The sequence below is a fragment of the Poeciliopsis prolifica genome, unplaced genomic scaffold (assembly GCF_027474105.1).
Source record: "Poeciliopsis prolifica strain line A6 unplaced genomic scaffold, Auburn_PproV2 SCAFFOLD014, whole genome shotgun sequence".
NCBI classification, from domain to species: Eukaryota; Metazoa; Chordata; class Actinopteri; order Cyprinodontiformes; family Poeciliidae; genus Poeciliopsis; species Poeciliopsis prolifica.
Window position 1 is genome coordinate 10,246,048 of NW_026562389.1, and position 19,543 is coordinate 10,265,590.

The 19,543-nt window shown below is 36.2% G+C and overlaps 2 protein-coding genes across 2 annotated transcripts in view; both read right to left on the bottom strand.

Moving 5' to 3' along the window:
* The window catches only part of ypel1 (yippee-like 1), a 36,889-nt gene extending 34,636 nt beyond the window's left edge, over positions 1 to 2,253 (bottom strand). The window contains exon 1 of the mRNA XM_055039329.1: positions 1,627 to 2,253. The gene's annotated coding sequence lies outside the window, so the exon portion shown is untranslated. The remainder of the gene's footprint in view (positions 1 to 1,626) is intronic.
* Positions 2,254 to 2,717: 464 nt separating this feature from the next.
* mapk1 (mitogen-activated protein kinase 1) overlaps positions 2,718 to 19,543 on the bottom strand; it is a 30,737-nt gene continuing 13,911 nt past the window's right edge. Inside the window, exons 2-9 of the mRNA XM_055039285.1 lie at positions 14,732 to 14,914; positions 13,112 to 13,301; positions 12,314 to 12,430; positions 11,098 to 11,212; positions 9,730 to 9,861; positions 8,536 to 8,645; positions 8,325 to 8,451; positions 2,718 to 6,699 (exon numbers count right to left, since the gene is read on the bottom strand). Of these exons, the coding sequence (XP_054895260.1) occupies positions 8,335 to 8,451; positions 8,536 to 8,645; positions 9,730 to 9,861; positions 11,098 to 11,212; positions 12,314 to 12,430; positions 13,112 to 13,301; positions 14,732 to 14,914 (964 nt within the window). The 3' untranslated portion in view covers positions 2,718 to 6,699; positions 8,325 to 8,334. The remainder of the gene's footprint in view (positions 6,700 to 8,324; positions 8,452 to 8,535; positions 8,646 to 9,729; positions 9,862 to 11,097; positions 11,213 to 12,313; positions 12,431 to 13,111; positions 13,302 to 14,731; positions 14,915 to 19,543) is intronic.

The following is a 19,543-nucleotide window of genomic DNA, read 5'->3' on the forward strand; positions in this document are numbered from 1 at the left end:
ATTGGCTAATGAGATCAAGAGGGATTTCAGTGAGATGGAGCTGATTATATTAGTGTACAGAAGTAAAGTTAACTGTGTGGTGAAAATGACGTTTGTTGCAGTTTTTATGGTAATTATTAGAACCACATCCTTATGAAGAAGGTCTTATGGTTGTGATTAGATTTTACACAGTCAGGCAAATGCCATAAATAATTTGTGGTGAGAAGTAAATGGAGATATCTCACATTAAAACCCTCTTGAGATGGTAAAGATCACACTAGATCTAAAATTTATTAAGTATTTCTACAGAAAGTGCTTGATAAGTGTTGGAAAATCAAAACAACTGCCAACATTTCAAACTATAAGATGATAAATAAAGATTAATTAAGGAATTATTTGCTATATTTAATTAAGTGCCTTACTTCTTTCTGAACTTGCTGTCGTCTTTTAAAGACATAATCACAGCAAAAATACATGAATAAAGTATTAATAATGCAGTCTTTGTTAAATTAAGAACGTTCACAAACAAACCCCGGGATGACGATTAGCTGCTTCTTTTCCAACCAAAACAACGTCTGTCGTTCTAAAATCTGTTAGTTCCGACGCAGCGCGCGTTCCGTGAAGGCAGCAGCAGCAGCACAGTAGCCTAGTTACACAGCCGAAGCCACAAATAGCGTCCAATGAGAACGAAGCAGACCGTCCGCTCGACCAATCAGCTGCCAAAGAGGGCGGGGAAAGCGAAATACAGCCAATCAGCGCGTTGGGAAGAGTGTAAATTTGCACGCGTCCGCTTGTTGTTTTGGCAGTGCGCGCCGCCACCTGTGACGCGTGCCAAATGTAAATGTAACTGTTTACGGCGCATGCGTGGCCGCATTGCAGGCACGTGGTGGAACCAGAGCAAGTAAACAAACTCGTGGCTAATCAAAATATTAGACTGGTTTGCTTTCTCTTGCAATTTAGCTTAATTGTTCTCGTATTCTTTATCTTTTAATTAAAAACACTTAAATTTTCGGATTTTATAGATTAATGTTGAATATAAACATTTTCACTCGTTATAAATCAGAGTAACTGTAATAAATGTCACATTTCCCTACGATTGTGAACTTATCTTGCAAATTTGAGATATGAAAAAACATGTCTTCCCGCCGTGACCCACAAACATAAATGTTGAGTTTATGAATCAAATCTTATGTAATAGCTCTGGCGGTGCAGAACCAGACTGCAGAGGGATTTTAACTTGCACTACAGCGACCCCCAGAGTTCATCAGGTTAATATCACTCTGTAGATTACATAATCCTACATAATCCATTGCATTCAAAGCAAATTCAGGCTCCTGCACGAGGTTATTATGGTTCATTTTCAGAAAGCGGTCATATTTAAATAATTTAAGATTAAAAGCCGGAGAAAATGTATTGTTTGCCAGACTTTTTTTCAATAAAGGCAAATCATATCCTAAATTTTTCATCTGTTCAATTTTTTATTTCAACTTTTGTCTTTTTGAACAACAAGACAGGTTTGAATTTTAGTAAAAACTTTGGATTGTTTGTTGTTCCTTTTACCAATAAATTTTTTTTTGGATGAAGTCATGTTGAACCTTAAAGTTATGCTTTAATTGTATAACTTTTGAACGTCAGTTAAACTTTTACCTTCAGTCATTTTTCTCTTAGCAGCGTCTTCCTTGATGTTGCATTCTTCTAAATTCTTGAATTTCTCCATTTTCACTGCCAGACCAGATGATGCAGCAACTTCTGACTTCCTTCCACGTCCGCTTAAAATGTTTCAGGGTGAAACATCTTGCATTTTATTTCTTAAATATGTCGTTTAAGTCCTTTCTAGGAGCTGAGATCATTTTTTAAGCCATGATGTCCTAGGAATCCGTCTAGTCAAAGTAAACAACTGTTCCCAATTAGTCAGGGCTGACTGGGAGCAACACCGAGCATCTGGACTGGTGCAGAGCTGAGTTTACAGTGGAAATGCCGAGGACATTATAACATTATAGCATCATTGCTTGATTAATCGCAAAACAGGAAACGTTGATAAAGTTCAAGCAATTATGCTAATCAAATTAAACTTCTGTGTGAAGTTTGTCTCCAACGTGAGCCGCATGCGCAGAACAATGTTGACGTCACAAAGTAGCGCATTGTTTTCAGAAGTAAGGGCCGGATCGATTTTAGAGCCAACAGCGTCGTCATAAAAATCATAACAGGAAACTAGCAGGTGAAGGAAGCTAATAAAAAGGAAGCAAAGCTAATAGCGGCGACCATGTCGCATTCCTGCTGACGTCATAATTATGCAACAATGTCGCATTGTGACGTAAATAAACACTTATTTACAGTCAGTGGTCCAAAACAAGCTAATAGTTGCTTTTTTTAAGCTTCCTTCTTACTATGGCGGCCGAAAAACATTTTATTTTCTTCGTCGTTTTATAAAATCGACCCCTAGTCGGCGGCATCCATGATTACTTCCGTAAACTGCGCGCTGCTGTGACGTCAAAGTTTCTCTGCGCATGCGGGTCGCGCCTTCACACAGAGCAAAACGGCTTCCAATGAAGACTTGGACACACCACTGAAGGTATAGTATTTTTAATGAACGTCTATTGAAATGTCATGGCAGAGTTGCAAAAGACATCCCCACCCCCCAAAAACATTTCCCCCCAAAGTAGCAGTCAGTCTGTAATAATAGCAAACGCTTCGTTCAAGTCAAATCCTTCACACGACAGCGAAATAAAACCCACCGAGCAACTCCAACCGATTTAATGGCAGCTCAAACAAACCTTTAAAATACAACCGATGGATCTTTTTTTCTTTATTTAGTTTTTCTTTTTTTAAAACTACACAATTAAAGATTTATACTGATCAAAACATACAGAGTGAAGAAGTTCCACTGGAGACAACTCAAACAAGATTAGTGTCTGATAGAAACATTAATTTTACAATAAAAATATCTGCACAAAAACATCAAAAAAAAAAAAATTAAAAAGAAAAATAAAGGGTAACGCAAAAAATATATTGAAATGTTTGCTTTTTGTCTTTTATTACAGTCACAGATCACACAGCTGTTGCAACAAATCTCTTAAAATGTACAGAAATGAAGGATTAGGTCGCCCACATCCCGTTCTCACCCCCCACCCGCAGAGCTGATTGTGTTCATCTTTAAGAGCATATACTGCGATTACAACGGATTCCCGACTAAACAAAAGCTGCACATCAAAATCTTGGATATCGAGACTATCAAAAAAGGCACAAACAGACAAGGTTGCACAAAGAACTCAGCTGAAGCTTTTTTTAATTTATTTATTTTTTTATTTATCATTTTTAATTTGTCCTCTTTTTATACAACTAATCCCACTAAAAGGTTTCCAGTGCCCTTTAAAAGTTCCCATCCCCACAACCCGCTCCGCTTCTCAAATAAAGAAAGAAAACTATCTACAGGCATGTCAAGTCCTGGCAGGCACCTCGGATTACAAGTCCCATCCCAACCACCGGAGAAGCAAGTGCATTTCATCATAACGGAGACGGACGAGTGTGTGCAGCGAGCGTGACGAGCGCTGGGATTAAATCTGCAAAGTGCAAAAAATAAAACAAAAAAAAAAGCAACGTTTTGGTCATCGTTTCGTGTCGAAAGATGGGTTAAATCTCTGCTGGAGTCGAAATGTAGACATATTTAAGATGGGAGTGAAGAGGTGATCGATAGCATCAACTTTAAGGTTAAAATTATTTTAAAGATAAATGTGTTGCAGGTTAGGTTTTTGATCTGTGCTGCATTTGATCTTTTATTAAACTCAATCAGGAATTTTTGCAACCATCTCAGACCATAACTACGGTAAGTTTCAAACTGATAATGTAAAGAGATTGAGTTTTTCCTAACATGGTACATTACGGAAGGCCATTTGTGCAACAATTAAATCCAAATTTTGGCTAATTACAATCCATCTGGTTAGATTTTGATCTATGATGCATCTTTGTTTTGTTTTATTCAGCCCAACCAGGCATTTTTATTCAAGTTTTAAAACTTAATGACATAAAGAGATTTGAGTTTTTCCTAAGATGGTATATTACGGAAGTCCATTTGTGCCGATACTAAATCAAAACTGACTAAATGCGATGCAGCTTGCCATGTTTGTGATCTGTGCTGCATTTTTGTTTCATTAAACCCAATCAATCATTTTTATATAAGCTTTAAACTGAATGATTTCTAGAAATCGAGCTCTAACATGGTATATTACGGAAATCCATTTGTGCCATTATTAAATCCAAATTGTGGCCAATTATAATACATATTGCTAGAGATTTTTTTATCCGTGCTGCATTTTTTGTTTTAACAAACTCAATCAGGCATTTTCACATCAGTTTTAAACTGATGATGCAAAGAAATTATGTTTTTCATAATATGCTATTACAGAAGCCCATCTGTGCCACTGTAACAATTCATCCAAATCACTTTTTTTTTTTATCCGTGATGCATTTTTGTTTTATTAAACCCATCAGCCATTTTTATCCAAGTTTTAAACAGATAAAAAAGTAAAAAAGTGGAGATTTTTCTAATATGGCATTACGGAAGCCCATTTGTGCCACTGTAGCAATCATATCCAAATTTTGACCAATTATGTTGTTATAGTAGCATAAACAGGTTTCCATAATTTCCTTTAGTCCAGCCACCCTTCGCGGTCGATCTGCAGCGGTTTAATTTCCAACATGGCTACTGTGATGTAGGCGTGATGACATCACAACCGGCTGTGGCCAGAGGAGCGGCTGACCAGCTATGGCTTGAGTGTGTCTGAGCGGCACTGTAATGTCCCCTTTGTAAAGATGAGTCATCCACAAAAATAAAGTAAATATACTTGATTGTAAGCTGTGTGAAGAATCCCGTGTTTATTTACGCGGAAAATGTAACTCCTCCCAACTTTAAACAAAAATACAGCAGCTTCGCTTTTTTGTTTTTTCTAAAGTCAAATACAACTTGTGTTGATAATGAAGAGGAAAATCTCCCAAAAAGCTGCTGAGTTTAAGCAGCAAATCATCCATATTTTTCTTCCTCTTCTAAGATTTTATCCAATATCTTACATTTTGCTGCATAATCTAAGTTTTAAATCCATCTGTGCAGTATGGAGGAACTTTAATGACTAAAATCTCAGCTGGTTTTTTAAATATTTCCATAGATGCCCTGAAAGTTCTAGATAAATTGAAGAGGTGCAATAGTAACCCCTTTTTCCCCCAACAAAATATAATATGTGAAATAAAAGTATTTAATTTAACAGTCTTCAATCTGATCAAACACAAACGGTGAAGATATTCTTGACTTCCGCTGCAGTTATGCATGTGTTTTTCCTAATATGCAGTTGTGTGCTGGTCCAACTGTTTGTAGAACTAAAATGTGCGATTTAAACGTGACGTAGGAGTAATATGTAGTCATGCTGTGCTTTAAATATTTTTCTAACATTTTAAACACAGATTTATCGTTACTGAGCATGCAGAGATTAAAGTCTGCTCGTCGGACGGAGGGCGGGTTAAGTGGAAATAAAAACGGGGCGGAAAGCACCGAGTGTTTGGAAACAATTTTTACCACGAAGTGATGAGGCGGCGGCGGCGAACCGGGCCGGCTTGTGTGGCACTTTTAACGTCGCTGTCTTTGTATACGGAGCTTTTTATAACAGTCATGCAAAAGGGCACAGTTTTCTTCTAACAAGGCGAGAGAGATCCACAAACACCGAAGAGGACAACAAAAGAATAATAATAATCATAATAATAGGAAAACAGAGGAGGGGAAAGGTGGAGGATTCTACGTGTCCCGCCTCCTGGAAAATATGAAAATATCATACAAACTTGTGTGAAATCAACTTTTCCTTTATTTCCTCGTGGCTAAGGCAGAAACTTTCAATAGACCATACATATCTACACGTTTTAATGCCAATAAGAAATAAAAAAAAGGGACTTTTTTTCCTTTAGAAACTCATTAAATTCACTTCACCCTAAACAATAAAACATCTTAAGACTCTTCAGGCTTCATATATATATTTATATTTAGTTATATGCGGTGCCTTCTGTGTGAGTATGTTTGAGATTAAAATACAAGGTTTGATAAAATATACATCCTCATCAACACCAAGTGATGGCTTGTGGCCAGTTAAAGTCTGGCTCATTCTGTCATAATTGCATAAATCAGGCGAGTTAGTCGAATTTTTCTAAACGAGAGAGAAAGAAAAGACAAAAATCACTGCATCCTGTTGCAACAGTGTGATAAAAGGTATGGAAACTCATTTTGTTTTAATGATGGATGATTTTTTTTTTTTTTGTGCAAAGCAGCTGCACCAAAACAAAAAGTATCATTAAAAAAGGTTTTAACTCAAATGCCTTTTGAGACACACAAACACACAAAAAAAGTTGTTTATCTTGGCTTCAAAAAAGAAAATTCACCCCCAAACTATGAGCTGTGATGTGACTCCCACCCCTCCAGTCCCCTTACCTCGCCTCTCCGCCGAGCGAGAGAGAGAGAGAGAGACGGAGAATGATTGATTCCTGACGCCGTTCCTGAGCAAAGTGGACTTGACGAAAGAAAAAGAAAACTGAGAAGAGAAACTGAAGGAATCCAGGCGGTGTGAAGAGGAGAGTTATACAAAAAAAAAAAAAACAGCAAACCAAAACCCCAAACAAAAAAATCACAGCAACAGAGTGGAGGCGGGGAGGAGCAGTGGCGACGCAGAAGCCTGTCCGCAGAATCTCCTGCAGGACGAAGCAAAAACTTTTCTAAACATTTTTTGATGCTTCGCTGTGAAAAACAAAAACATAAGAAACAGAGATGGAGATCTGGAGGAAAGTCTTGATTAGAGCTGAAACGACTAATCAAATTAATCGATTACTGAAATAATCAAAAAGTATATTTACTGAAAGAACAGGAAACTCTGAGCCAAATTTGTACAAAAACATACATGTTCATTTTGCATTTAGATAAAAAAAACAAAATTTTAAACATGTTTTATCCTAAACATCAAGACGTTTTAGCTTCACCCATTTCTCATCTTTTGCCATCCAATTATTGATTAGTTAACTGAAAAAATACTCAGCAGATCAGAGCTACACTGCACTGATGTTAAGGGAAGCAGAAATATATTATTTATTGTTTTTAGTTGTAGATCAGCTTTTGTAATAAATAATCAAACATTCTCTAACAAAATAATTTAAAAAAGACAATTCAATGGCAGTATTCTAAAGCATTTTTAATTTTAGATAAATTGTAAGCAGAATTATGCCTTTTGATTCTCAAATTGTTCTTGAAGGCTTTACAAATAAAACAACATGACAAGAGTTTTTATTTAGAGACGAGATGTGAATCAGGTGGCTTGTTTTGGCTCGATTTCTGCTCTGAGTCTGTTGCTGTTTCAGCAAATTGGCCTTTATTCTGAGTGTGTTTACTCCAGTTAATTAATCAATTACTAAATTATTGGACGATTATCTCAATAATTGATTTATCAGCCCTATTTTCAAATTGAACAGAATCTTCAGAAAATTTCCATGCCCCACAAATCTGACACAAACTTCCAGAAAACTCAGAAACTGCTGAAACATCGAGTTCCTCTGAATCGAGGCTAAAAACCTAAATACTTAATCAATACTTTTGATTAGTAGTAAATGATCCACATATGTGATGTTTTGAATATCTGTCAATATATCAACTTTTCAACAGAATTTAAACCAGGTGAAGCTCAACTTGTGTTCTGATCAGAACTTATTTACAAAGAAGGGTTTTATTTTATTTTAATAATAAAACTTTTAATATTTTTAAAATAAAATAAGGGGTTTATTTAATTTTCTTAAATAAAAGGGTTTTATTTTTATTAATTTTTAAGTAAAAGAAGGGTTTTATAATTTTTTTTAAGTAAAAGGATTTTTATTAAATAAAAGGGTTTTATTATTATTATTTTTTGAAGTAAAAGGGATTTATTTTATTAAATAAAAGGGTTTTATTATTTTTTTTAAGTAAAAGGGTTTTATTATTATTATTTTTTGAAGTAAAAGGGATTTATTTTATTAAATAAAAGGGTTTTATTATTTTTTTTAAGTAAAAGGGTTTTATTATTATTATTTTTTGAAGTAAAAGAAGGGTTTTTTATTATTATTTTTGAAGTAAAAGTGTTTTATTTTATTAAATAAAAGGGTTTTATTATTATTATTTTTAAGTAAAAGAGGGTTTTATTTTAAATGGATAATGTATGCAGTTTTTGCACAGCTTTGATTAACTGCAACTCTCAGTGTGTTGCCATTTTAGCCAACTGGCCTTTATTTTGAGTCTCAAACTGAACAGCCTTCCTCCAGAGATCCTTGCGGATAACGAACCGGGTCTGCGGTACCTGAGAGCCGTTAGGAACTGGAGTCGGGCTGGAACCGAGCCGTTTCTTCGTAGATGAGCTCCCTCAGTATCTCTTTGGGCAGGTCGTCCAGCTCCGTGTCGAACTTGAACGGAGCCTCGGCGACGGGCTTTGCAGGACAGCAGAGGGGGCAGCGTTAAAACCCGCGGGCGGTAACCATAGAAACGAAAGCGGCGGGGCGAGGGCGCCTCACCTCGTCCGACGGGTCGTAGTATTGCTCCAGGTAAGAGTGGGCCAGGGCCTCCTCCACCTCGATCCTCTTGTGAGGGTTAAACGTCAGCATTTTGTCCAGGAGGTCCAGAGCTGCAGCACAAATCAGCATTTAACACGGCGAACACTAGAGGGCGCCATCACATCCTCAAAGTTTCTGTCCCTTAGCAGATAAACACAGATTTTGTTTGCAGGAAGCTGATAAGAAACCTGGATTTCCCTGCTGATGAGTTACTTTCTACATCTGGCAGGAAGAGCTTCAGAGAAAAAAATCGTCACAGAAAAATAATCTGAAGCACTGAACTGGAGAGGATGCAACTTTTGTAGAGGTTTTGCTAAAAAAAAAGACATTTCAATTTTTTAACATCAAAATCAGAAGTTTTCCATAAAGATACCTCAGAAAAAAGATAATTAACTTAAAATGTTTCTGTTTTTGAAACAGACATAAATGTAGTGAATTCCAAATTTATTTAATGACTCTGCACCAGTACATATCAAAAGCTTCACAAGCTAGGTCAAACACGTAAAACAACTTTAAATTATTCAGGGATATAAACACAAATGTAATTTAAAATAATAAACTGACAAAAACAATAGGATGACAATCATTAGAAATAAGCAACAGATCAATTATTTGCATTATAAGTTTATATTACCACGATTTATTATAAATTTTTCACTTTCCATCAAAAAGTGGATGATAAAAGTCTTCAGTCTGTCATTTACATCTCAAAACTTACTATGAAGGACAGTTTTGTTTACAGAGACTTCGTAATTAATTTTATTTATTGTTTTGTTTATAAATGTCTTCCAGTTCTAAATGTTCATTAGAATTTAAAGTTCATGTGTTTTTGCATTATGATGTCAAAACCATCATATTACTGGAAAATGGTCTCCAAAGAACCGATTTCAGAACGATAAACGTTCGGCAATGTTGCTCATTGTGATCAGATGAGCAACAAATCTTCTTTCAAAAGGTTCAGAAAATAATAAAGCACAGAATTAGACTGAATAGATCTGCCCTTATACCACCAAAACCAGACATTTTTAATATCTGGGCGGGTAAAGATATTAATGTCGGATTGGTGCAGCTCTAGTTTTCCAGTGCCTGGTTTATCTGTCAACATTTCTGATTAATTTGTTAAACAGTTGTGGATAAAGCGGAGCGCCCTCTGACCTTTATAGTCGGCGTTGGGGAACAGGCGGGTCCATGGCACTTTGCAGCGCACCGGCAGCGACAGCAGGTAGTTCCTGGCCTTGAGGTTGATGATGCAGTTGAGGTCTTCCTGGGTGGGGGATCCCAGGATCCCTGAAAGCAAACGTTCGTTTTAAAGATGGACGACTCAAACTTTTCAGCTTTCCAAGAGGAGAAAGGCAGGTGGCTGAAGCAGTATTTGGTCTAACACAGAGACTCGGAGTCTGACTGGATGAGGGCAGTCGGAGCGAAACCCTGAATGTTGCAGCTTTTCGGAAAGATTAAACTATTGGATTAATTCAGCTGAAACATTCTTCATTTGCAACAAATCGAGAACACCATCACTTCTTTTCCAGCTAGAAACAAATGATCAGGTGATGGACCTGAACCTTCACAGCCACATAAAGACAGTTACAAAATCAGCCTTCTGTCGCCTGAGGAACATTTCCTGGATTAAAGATCTAGAGAAACTCATCCATGTGTTGATCTTTAAAATACTGTCAGTTTATAAATCACAGAACAGCTTAGCTCTAAAATACATTACATAAGTTACAAGTAACGTTTCAGCAAAATATAGTCAATAATTCTTTAATATTGATACAAAAAGTCCATGTTCCATTTGCAGATTATTTCACCTGTAACAAGACATTTCCTTCATCATGAACAGTAAGAAATTATTCACTTAAACAAGCTCATATTTCTTGTACGCTTGAAACGAGACAAAAATAAAATATTTGTACTAGAAAAATACTTGGTGAGATTTTGGATTTGTGCAGTGAAGCTCAACTATGCCACAAGTTCTGGATAGAAAATATTTACAGACAAAGATGTTTTCATCTAAAATATAACATTTGTATATTTTTATATATAATTTTCTTAATTACTAATGTAGTTTTAGAGTTCGTACTCTTAGAGATTATTCGATTACTAGATTAGTTGGCATATATTTCAGTAATTGATTGATTGATTCTTTTGAAAGGTACATATTGAGCAACATATCATTACTAGTCTCCAATAATAGTAATACAAATAAAAGTGTCCATTAAATGTGCATACTAAAAAGCTAGTAAAACCTAATAAAAAGACATCCTAACACATTGTAACTTTATATTTTCCAGCATGTAAGACATAAAACCAGTTTCATTTTAACAGCCTGAATATAAAGTTTTCAGCCTAAAGCAAAATTTCTTTGCAGGTTTGTTGAGTCGACTGAAAGTCTGGAGGTAAAGATGCACAATCAAGCCAACAATGAGTCTTTGTTTTGGTTTGAAAACTGTTAAACAATCACAAAAGAGAACAAACTAATCCAGCGATCCAGATTTCGAGGCTGGACGTAGGAAGCAGATTTACCCAGGATGTGGTTGAGCTGATCCAAGTAGTGCTTCCCAGGAAAGATTGGCCTGTTTGACAGCATCTCGGCCAGGATGCAGCCCACCGACCAGATGTCTATGGACTTGGTGTAGCCCTGGAAACGACACGTCGAGATCAAAATACTTACAATCCGTAGGTAATAACACTCAGCTTTGTATCCACCAAAACAGTGTTAAAAAATTGCATTTATGCTACGTCAATGTACAGAGTCCTAACAGCAAAGTGAAATAAAACAATAATAATTCAAAAGTCAAAAACAGCAACAATATTTCTTACATTCTTAATGTAAGTTACACATTTTCTTCCAGAACCAAAGTTTGGAGTTAAAAAAAGAAAGAACTAAATAATGCAGTAATGTAATATTTAGTATTCTACATTCAACAACAAAGGTAAATAAAATAAAACAAAATGTCATATACCTGACTGCTCAGAGAATAAAATACTGAAAAAAGTCCCACAATTTCAATAACTTTGCTTATGATATGAAATATAGGCCAATATTTAACTCAGTTAAACAAATCAATGAGTTAGGGCTAATATATATTAATTACATTGAAACAATCCAAGCAAATTCCTGGTAAATGCTCCTGCTTAAATTAAATACTTAGGAAGTCAAACAAAAATCCCAAAATGTCAAGTTTTCCATGAAATATTCACCAAAAGTTAGAATATTTTAGTGATTCTGACTAAAACAAGAAAAGTTTAGTGAAAAAGTGTCTTTTTATCAGGAATATAAAAATATCTGGTTTCTACTGTAAATAATGTTTTCCAGATCAAACATTTGATTACATTTCAATACAAAACAATTTAGTTTGAATATCACAGACTTTCGAGGACTTTCCAAACCTAAAACTCAAGCAGTCGCATAAACACTTATTAAAAAAATATGGAATAAAATTCAACTTTTTTTAAAGGGTTTTAAATTAAAAAAATCTGAATTTCTCTGAATCTTCACTCTGTTGCTCAAAAGTAACTTTGTGCATTTGGATTTGATGAAACTGAAGTTTACTTCTCCATTTCTCTACAGCAGCGTTACGAAACAAACTGAACACATCAGGGTGACGAAACAACAGCCACACTATAATTATTACTATGAAAAATCCCAGCTGAAATAAGCATAGCCTGCTTGCTTCCTGACCGGAGGGCGAGTGAACTTCGCGGTGTTTTGCGAGGAGGAAGAAATGCAGCGGCTCACCTTGGAGTTGAGCATGATCTCTGGAGCTCTGTACCAACGCGTGGCGACATACTCTGTTAGGAAGCCGGTGTGGTCGTGGTCGGGATCCGCCACGCGAGCCAGACCGAAGTCACAGATCTGACAGGAAGACAACAGGACGCATGAAAAGCAGCAGAAACTGAACCTTCGTTTAAAGAAAACAAAACTACATTTGGATATTTTCAAGTTTCGCATCTTTAGTTCAGTTCACTGGATTTTATTATTTTTAGTTCAGCTTTACTCCATCTTATATCTAGATGGAGCTTTTATTTATCAAATTTGAACCAGGAGAAACTAAAAGTGACACTTGATGAATAAATACTTTCTGGTAAAAGTATTTTTTTTCTTTATCTTAAATGCTAATTGTATTTATTTGTTATATAGTTGCAACTCAATTACTGGGTTAGTGTGTTCTTTCAGCAGTTAGCCATCATTGTCGAGTAGTTAAGGATCAATAGATAACTAAATTAGTTGACTATTACTTAAATTATTGCTTAATTGCATCATGCCAAGTTTAAATACATTGAGTTAAATGTGTGGCTCATTAAGGAGCTTCTGAAACATGCATGACAAAGTTTTTGATGTAATCCAGGTGTGCATCGACACAGCGACAGGTAAAACACACGCAGGTCAGCGAGGGTTTATGGAAACGGCTTTAGGAAGCCAGGAGAAGCTCGTAAACCGCTTACTGGCCAATTACCGGCAAGTCACGTCAGAGAGAAGGAAGAAGTCAGGTCGTCTTTTCCGGTTTGTCTGGTGCTTAAAACGTCAGAGACCAACCTTGAGATCGCAGGTGGTGTTGAGGAGGAGGTTGGAGGGCTTCAGGTCGCGGTGCAGCACGTTGGCAGAGTGGATGTACTTGAGCCCTCGTAGGATCTGGTAGAGGAAGTAGCAGATGTGGTCGTTGCTCAGGTGTTGGGTCTTCAGGAGCTTGTAGAGGTCCGTCTCCATGAGATCCTGGACGATGTATCTGCACCGAGCCAGGTCAAAGACTTTCAACACGTCAGGGTTTGTGGAAACTAAATGCTTTTCTAAAGGGAAGAAACAAAGAGCAAATTCTCACCAAAAAAACTCCGGAAATTTTGAGGATAATCTCTGAAATTTACAGGAACAAGAACAATTCTGGGCTCCCAAAGATGAAAATGTGTAAAAGAAAAAACAGAAGAAAAGGAACATTTTAATCTCAGACATAAAATTTCAGCATGTCAATTTTTTTTTTGACTTTTCATGTTTCAAAGTTGTCTCCTAGATTAATCTCAAAATTTAATTTCTTTCTAAGTAAACTTTTCAAATTTAAATTAAAGTTTTTGTTTACAAAATTTCCCAGATTGATTTTTCTAGCAAATTTTTTACTTTTCAAACTGAAATTTTCATGTTTTCTAGAAGATTCTATTAAGTTCAGAATGAAGAGCTGAAAAACAATCAACTACATCTGAACTGTTATAAATTATTACACAGCAGGGAAAATAAGTATTTGATACACAAACATTGTTTCTTTGACCAGTTTTTCAAAGTGGCAAAAATGGAAAAAACTGAATCCAATTTTTTTATTTGTACTTTTTTTAGTCAAAATCTGTTTTCAAATCATTTAATTAAAATGTAAATGAAGCTAATTTATTGAAACGTTATTTGCCATGCTGATCTTTCGTCACAAATTTATCAAGCTAATTTCCTCCTAGAGTTAGCACAGCATTAGCATAGCAAGACCAAAATGATAAGTTCAATCAGAAGAAGTCCGAAGGAAACGTCCTGTTGCAGAGGAGTTAGCTTTTATGCTAAATGAATGCAATTATGAGAAAAGCCTTCTAACAGTGGATGCTTTTGTAGCCTTTTCTGTGGGTTTGTAAAGGAGTTCTGCGTCCAGAAGCTTTTTGGACATGAACCTAACAGAAAATCATTGAAGGAAGCTGAAAATCTGAATAAAACCTGAAACATCTGGAGTAGATCCGAGTGGCATATCGACTGAATCCCTGCTGCAGCGTGGAAGAAATACATCAGTAAACTAACGTTCCTGTACCAAATATTAGAATCTGCTTTTCTATTGCATTAAATACTTATTTCATGCAAGTATTAAAACAAATAAACATCATGAAATGGGGTTTTCTGGATTGGTTTTCTGATTTGATGCAAATTACAGAGTATTCCTCATTGATGCAGGATCACACAATGTCTGCAAAGTGGACTCTATTTTACTGCTGCTGTTGGGAAACAGTGAAGAGCATCTGAGGCAAATACATGGCGACAGGTGGCCATTATGTAATAAAAACACAAATGAACATCCCTGCTCAAACAAAAAGCCGTCTGAGGCTCGCCACGCTCAACGTTTCCTGAGAAAAACAAAAACGTAATAAACCTCTTCAAAATGTGAGATTAGCATCGTAAAGTTATATTATAGGATACACGTCCTTCATCTGGTCTTTGGACGGCGCCCGGATGATGTCGTTGATGCCGATGATGTTCTCGTGCTTGAAGCGCAGCAGGATTTTGATTTCTCTCAGGGTGCGCTGGCAGTAGGTCTGGTGCTCAAACGGGCTGATCTTTTTGATGGCCACGCGGAGCTTCTTCTCCTTGTCATAAGCAGAGCTGATAAAAAAAAAAGAAGAGAAAAGCCAAAGGTTATTAAAAACAAAACCAAACATTTCATCCATCAAGTCAAGTTCAGCGTCTATTCCTTCCACAATGACCCATTAAATTCATCTATATCAGCCTGGCAGGCCGCCAGGCTTTATTTGCTCCACCAGGCTGAACGTTAATTTTAAAGTGTTTTAACTTTTTGCAAAGGGGGCCAAAAATTTCTAAGCTGAAAGTATTCAGGGGCCAAAATGTTCTTTTCTCCCCAATTTATTTTAATTCTCTCTTTTACCAGAACAATAAATAAAAGGCATATTTTACATTTGCCTAAATATTTACAGTCATTTACCTTTTTGAGTTTATTTTCAGATTTTTAAATCTACAAAATGTTTTTAGTTTATTCCAAGCAACAAAAGTAAACATTTTCTTCTACAACAACCTTCGCTGTAATTAGCCAAATGTAAAGGTGCCGAAGTTTGTTTTTGAGTAAAAACTTCCAGGATTATGAAATTAAAAAATTTAAATAAAATAAATGCTAAGGCTCTAAAGGTCTTTGTGCTGAACTTAACATTTTCAAAATATAAGCTTTCAAGGGAAAATCTCATCCAGATGGCAATATTTGTGCCATTCTTAAATTGCAGTGAGGGGCCACACAAAATTAATTCAAGGGCCACAAATGGCCCCCGGGCTGCAGGTTGAACACCCAGGTTTAAAGTCTTTTTTTTAAATATGCACCGTAACAGTTATAGCTGTTATGTCATAACACCCAAAAAACAAAACTTTAAGGACTGTTTTTTAAATACATTACTTTTTTCTTCAAATAGTGATTTCTGTATGTTTGTATTTTTGTAATGTAAACAAAAATTTAGTTTCTACTGTTTTCATGATGACCTACATTGAGAATATCTCTAATATCAATAATGACGTCTGAATTGAGGAATGAAATGCTGATCAGTGACAGGAGAAATGAGAGTTTTGTGCAGAGGCAGCAATGAGTCGCTGAGCTGACGCCGCTTCCTTCCTGTGGTTTGCTGCTGGAAAGCTTTTAAACTAAAAACCAAATAGGACAGGAAATGTCAGGCTTCAATGTGCAGTTTACAAAAGCTAGTCAAGATCTGATAACTAGTTCTGAATATTGACCTAAACCCAACAAGTACAGCAATTCATTTGTTAATTTTTTTCCAAGCATAATTTCTTCCCCTCTCCCTCAATAAAATAGTTTAAAACTATTTTAAATGTTACAGCTAGAGGAGTTTGAATTATATAAAACAGAAAGGAAAGGTGTGTGTGTTCTTTACAGGCCATCTTGAGTTCAGGCGTTATCCTCTGGGAGATCTTTGATTTTCTGCTTACTCTGCATGCTTTTTGCCTTCTGTTGCAAAACTCTGCAGCCTCAACAGGATTTTTCTTCCCCAAAATGTGTACAACTTGTATTTTTAAGTGACTTCAAGTCAAGCTTATTGTAAAAACAGCAAGTCGTGCGATGATTCGGGAACTAATGGAGATTTCACTGATCTGATCCCTGCAGGCTTGAACTTGTTCAGAGTAACTTACTTTTCAATTTTCACACAATCGCTTTACCAGACATTTAAACAAAAGCTTCAGAATATTTTATTATTAAAAGAAAATAAATTTCCACATTTTTGGAGTCTTGAGGTTGGGGGCCGAACAAAATCATTTCAAGAGCCACACATGGCCCCTGTTTAATGGATTTTATTTGTTTCACTTTTATTTATTTTGGATATTTAAAATATTTTCCAGTTCTTTAATCTTTCATAGAATAACTTTTTAAAAAATCCTAGCAAAAACGTCAAACATCTATTTTTGTACCTGCTGCGTTCATCTTGGAGAAGCTAGAACTACAAACGTTGCCCTACTTTTGATTTTAATACATTTTAAATTTTTTTATTTGGTTAATGAGCAGATAAAATAAAATAATAATAAAAAAATTACTTTAATAAAACATGTAAATATTTGTGGGCCCAAAATGCTTCCAACTCAGTGACTTTTGCCCTTTTGTCAAGTTTGGACACTGCTGCCATGCAGGGTTCCTTTAAACTGAATTACAGAAACAAAGTAACTTTCTGTGTTTTATTTCCTGAGATTTACCTGCATCTTCACACATTTTATTAGCTGACAAGCTTCAGAAAATTATAGTTGGGATTCTTTTGCGTCATGCAAGCAGAAAATGCTCGTTCAACATGTTCAGTGCTGAAACTGCTGACCTCCTGGTACCGCCTCTGAATTTAAATGCCTTCTGAATCCAGACTGACGCGGCGCAGCCATTTGGTGCAGTCAGTAAACCGAAATAAATTGTGCAACACTGCTGCACTTCAAGATAACGGACAGAAAAAGTGTTGCAATATTTCTGCTTTCGCCCGGCATCCCAGAATCTCTCCGTTTACATCCGAGCCAAGCACATTACAAGCGACGCTAATGTCTGCAAAAAACGAAGAAAAAAGAGAGAGAACACCCACACAATGGGACCAAATAAGAAACCAGTTGCTATAGTGACGGGGGTGTAAGGACCAAAATGTAAACACAAGTGTGCCAGCCTTCTGCGAGGGGAAATATGAGTGACCTTCCTTTCTACTCGCTCCGGAGGAATGTGTGTGTGTGTGTGCATGGCTGCGTGGGAGGAAAGTAAATAGTTTTCCATGTTGCTGTTCTTCTACTCCAGCAGATACTGTGGCGTGTAACAGGCTGCAGCTCAAACCTGTCTGGCATCGTTTACTAACGGCCAGCAGTGTTTTTTAAAAACGCAACGCAAGCACAATCTGCATAAGATGGGTGCTAATTTATTTCTGTATAATTTAAATGAGATTGGATGCATATTTTGAGTTTTTTCTTCTTTTAAAAAAAGACTGAAAAAAAACAAATAATTAGCTTACAAATGTATTCCCCCCCCCCCAAATTTTATTTTGTATCTTTAAACTACAAGAAAATTAACTGAAGGATGCATTATAAGCAGTAATTGGTGATTGGCATTAAATACAGAAAAATCTGGACTTTTCCTTGTCATCAAACTAAATGCATTAGAAAAGAGAAACCAGTTCTTTGGTATGAATGCAGATAAACAACCAACATGTTTCATGATGCGCTTTATTGGGTTGCAGTAAATCAGCTACAAAAACAGAAAACAAAAAAACAAGAATATTAAAAATATGGCCATTTATTATGTTGTTTTATCATTTATCATTGCATTATGTTTATTTCTAAGCTAATTTGTACAATACTCATGATCTGCCACTATTATCTAAACATCTTTATTACGCACAACACTGAGAAATGACTAAAACCAGTTCAACCTATAACACTTTATGTATTAAAGAAATGAAACCTGTTGATTAATTTGGCAACAAACGTTTTAGTTTCATGACACACATAACGAGTGAGTTTACTATCAGCTTGTTCAGCAGGAAACTAGAAGGAATTCAGGCCTGTTCAGAGCTGATCCCGGTCTGTTGGAGGAAGGATGCATCTAAAAGTTGCAGGATGGACTGGAGCATCCCTGGTCTGGATAGTTTTATGCAGAGCTGAAAATGCAACCAACGTTTCAATTTCGGTTCCAAACTGAACCAAATCTACAGGACCACCAGGTGTGAAAACACCTTTAATCTTTTGAATAAGTTTCCTAGAAATTTGAGTACAAAAAAAATTAAGTCTAAGAAAATCTCGAACAACTTGGCAGGAAAGTTGACCTTATTTATATTTATCTTATTTATTGTCTCTGTCTATTAACCATCCAGGACATTTTTAATCCATTTACACGCTCAAGTTTCTTTTTTCTCCTCTGGAAAATAAAAGTTGATACTTATTTTTAAAATTTCCAGATGCAAACATAAATGCTTGAGACATCGTTCTTCTTTAAAAGCAGCTAAAATCCAAGCAGCTACTTATTTTTGTGCGGATTTTCGATCTTTACAGAGACAAAAGGATTTTTTTAATTTTTAAAGAGATTATACTCTGGATGTTTTTCCTTTTCTCTTTGCATGTTAATTTCAAATTTCATCTGAGCATGCTCAGTGTGTAAGAGAGGAGCGCTGGATAGAGGGGAGTTAGGAGGCATTTCCACAGCAACAAGAACACAAGGCTTTTTCTCTGCTGCAGCAGCAGCAACAGCAGCAGCAGCAGCAGCAGCAGCGTTATGCAACAGGACTGTAACCAGGATGATGCTAAAGAGGAAGGGGAGAAACTCGCTGATATGAACAGTCAGGCTTGACGTTCAGATCTGAGGCTGAAAAATCTGATAAAACATCCCAACTGGCGTCAAGTGCGAGCAAACGCACAATCTAGACATTTATAGAGTAGTAATAAAGGTTCACAGACAGATAAGAGCTTTAATTCCTCTGCCAATATTAAACAGGAATCCAGAATAATGAATGTAAAATCAAATCTGATGGTCCTATTCGACGTTTTTCCTCCCGCTACATTTGCATGCAGCAGAAGATTGTTGCATTCTTTTTAAACCTTACTAAAACATAAGCTTTAACGCCATAAAGTTTACATTTTACTACAACTCACTCTGTATGTCTTTAATTTCACTGATGCAAAAAAGAAATCACCAAATCATTGTGGTGAGAAAGACCCAGCTGTGAGGAAACTTTTGAGGAAGTGACTGATGCAGAAACTTTCCCTTCT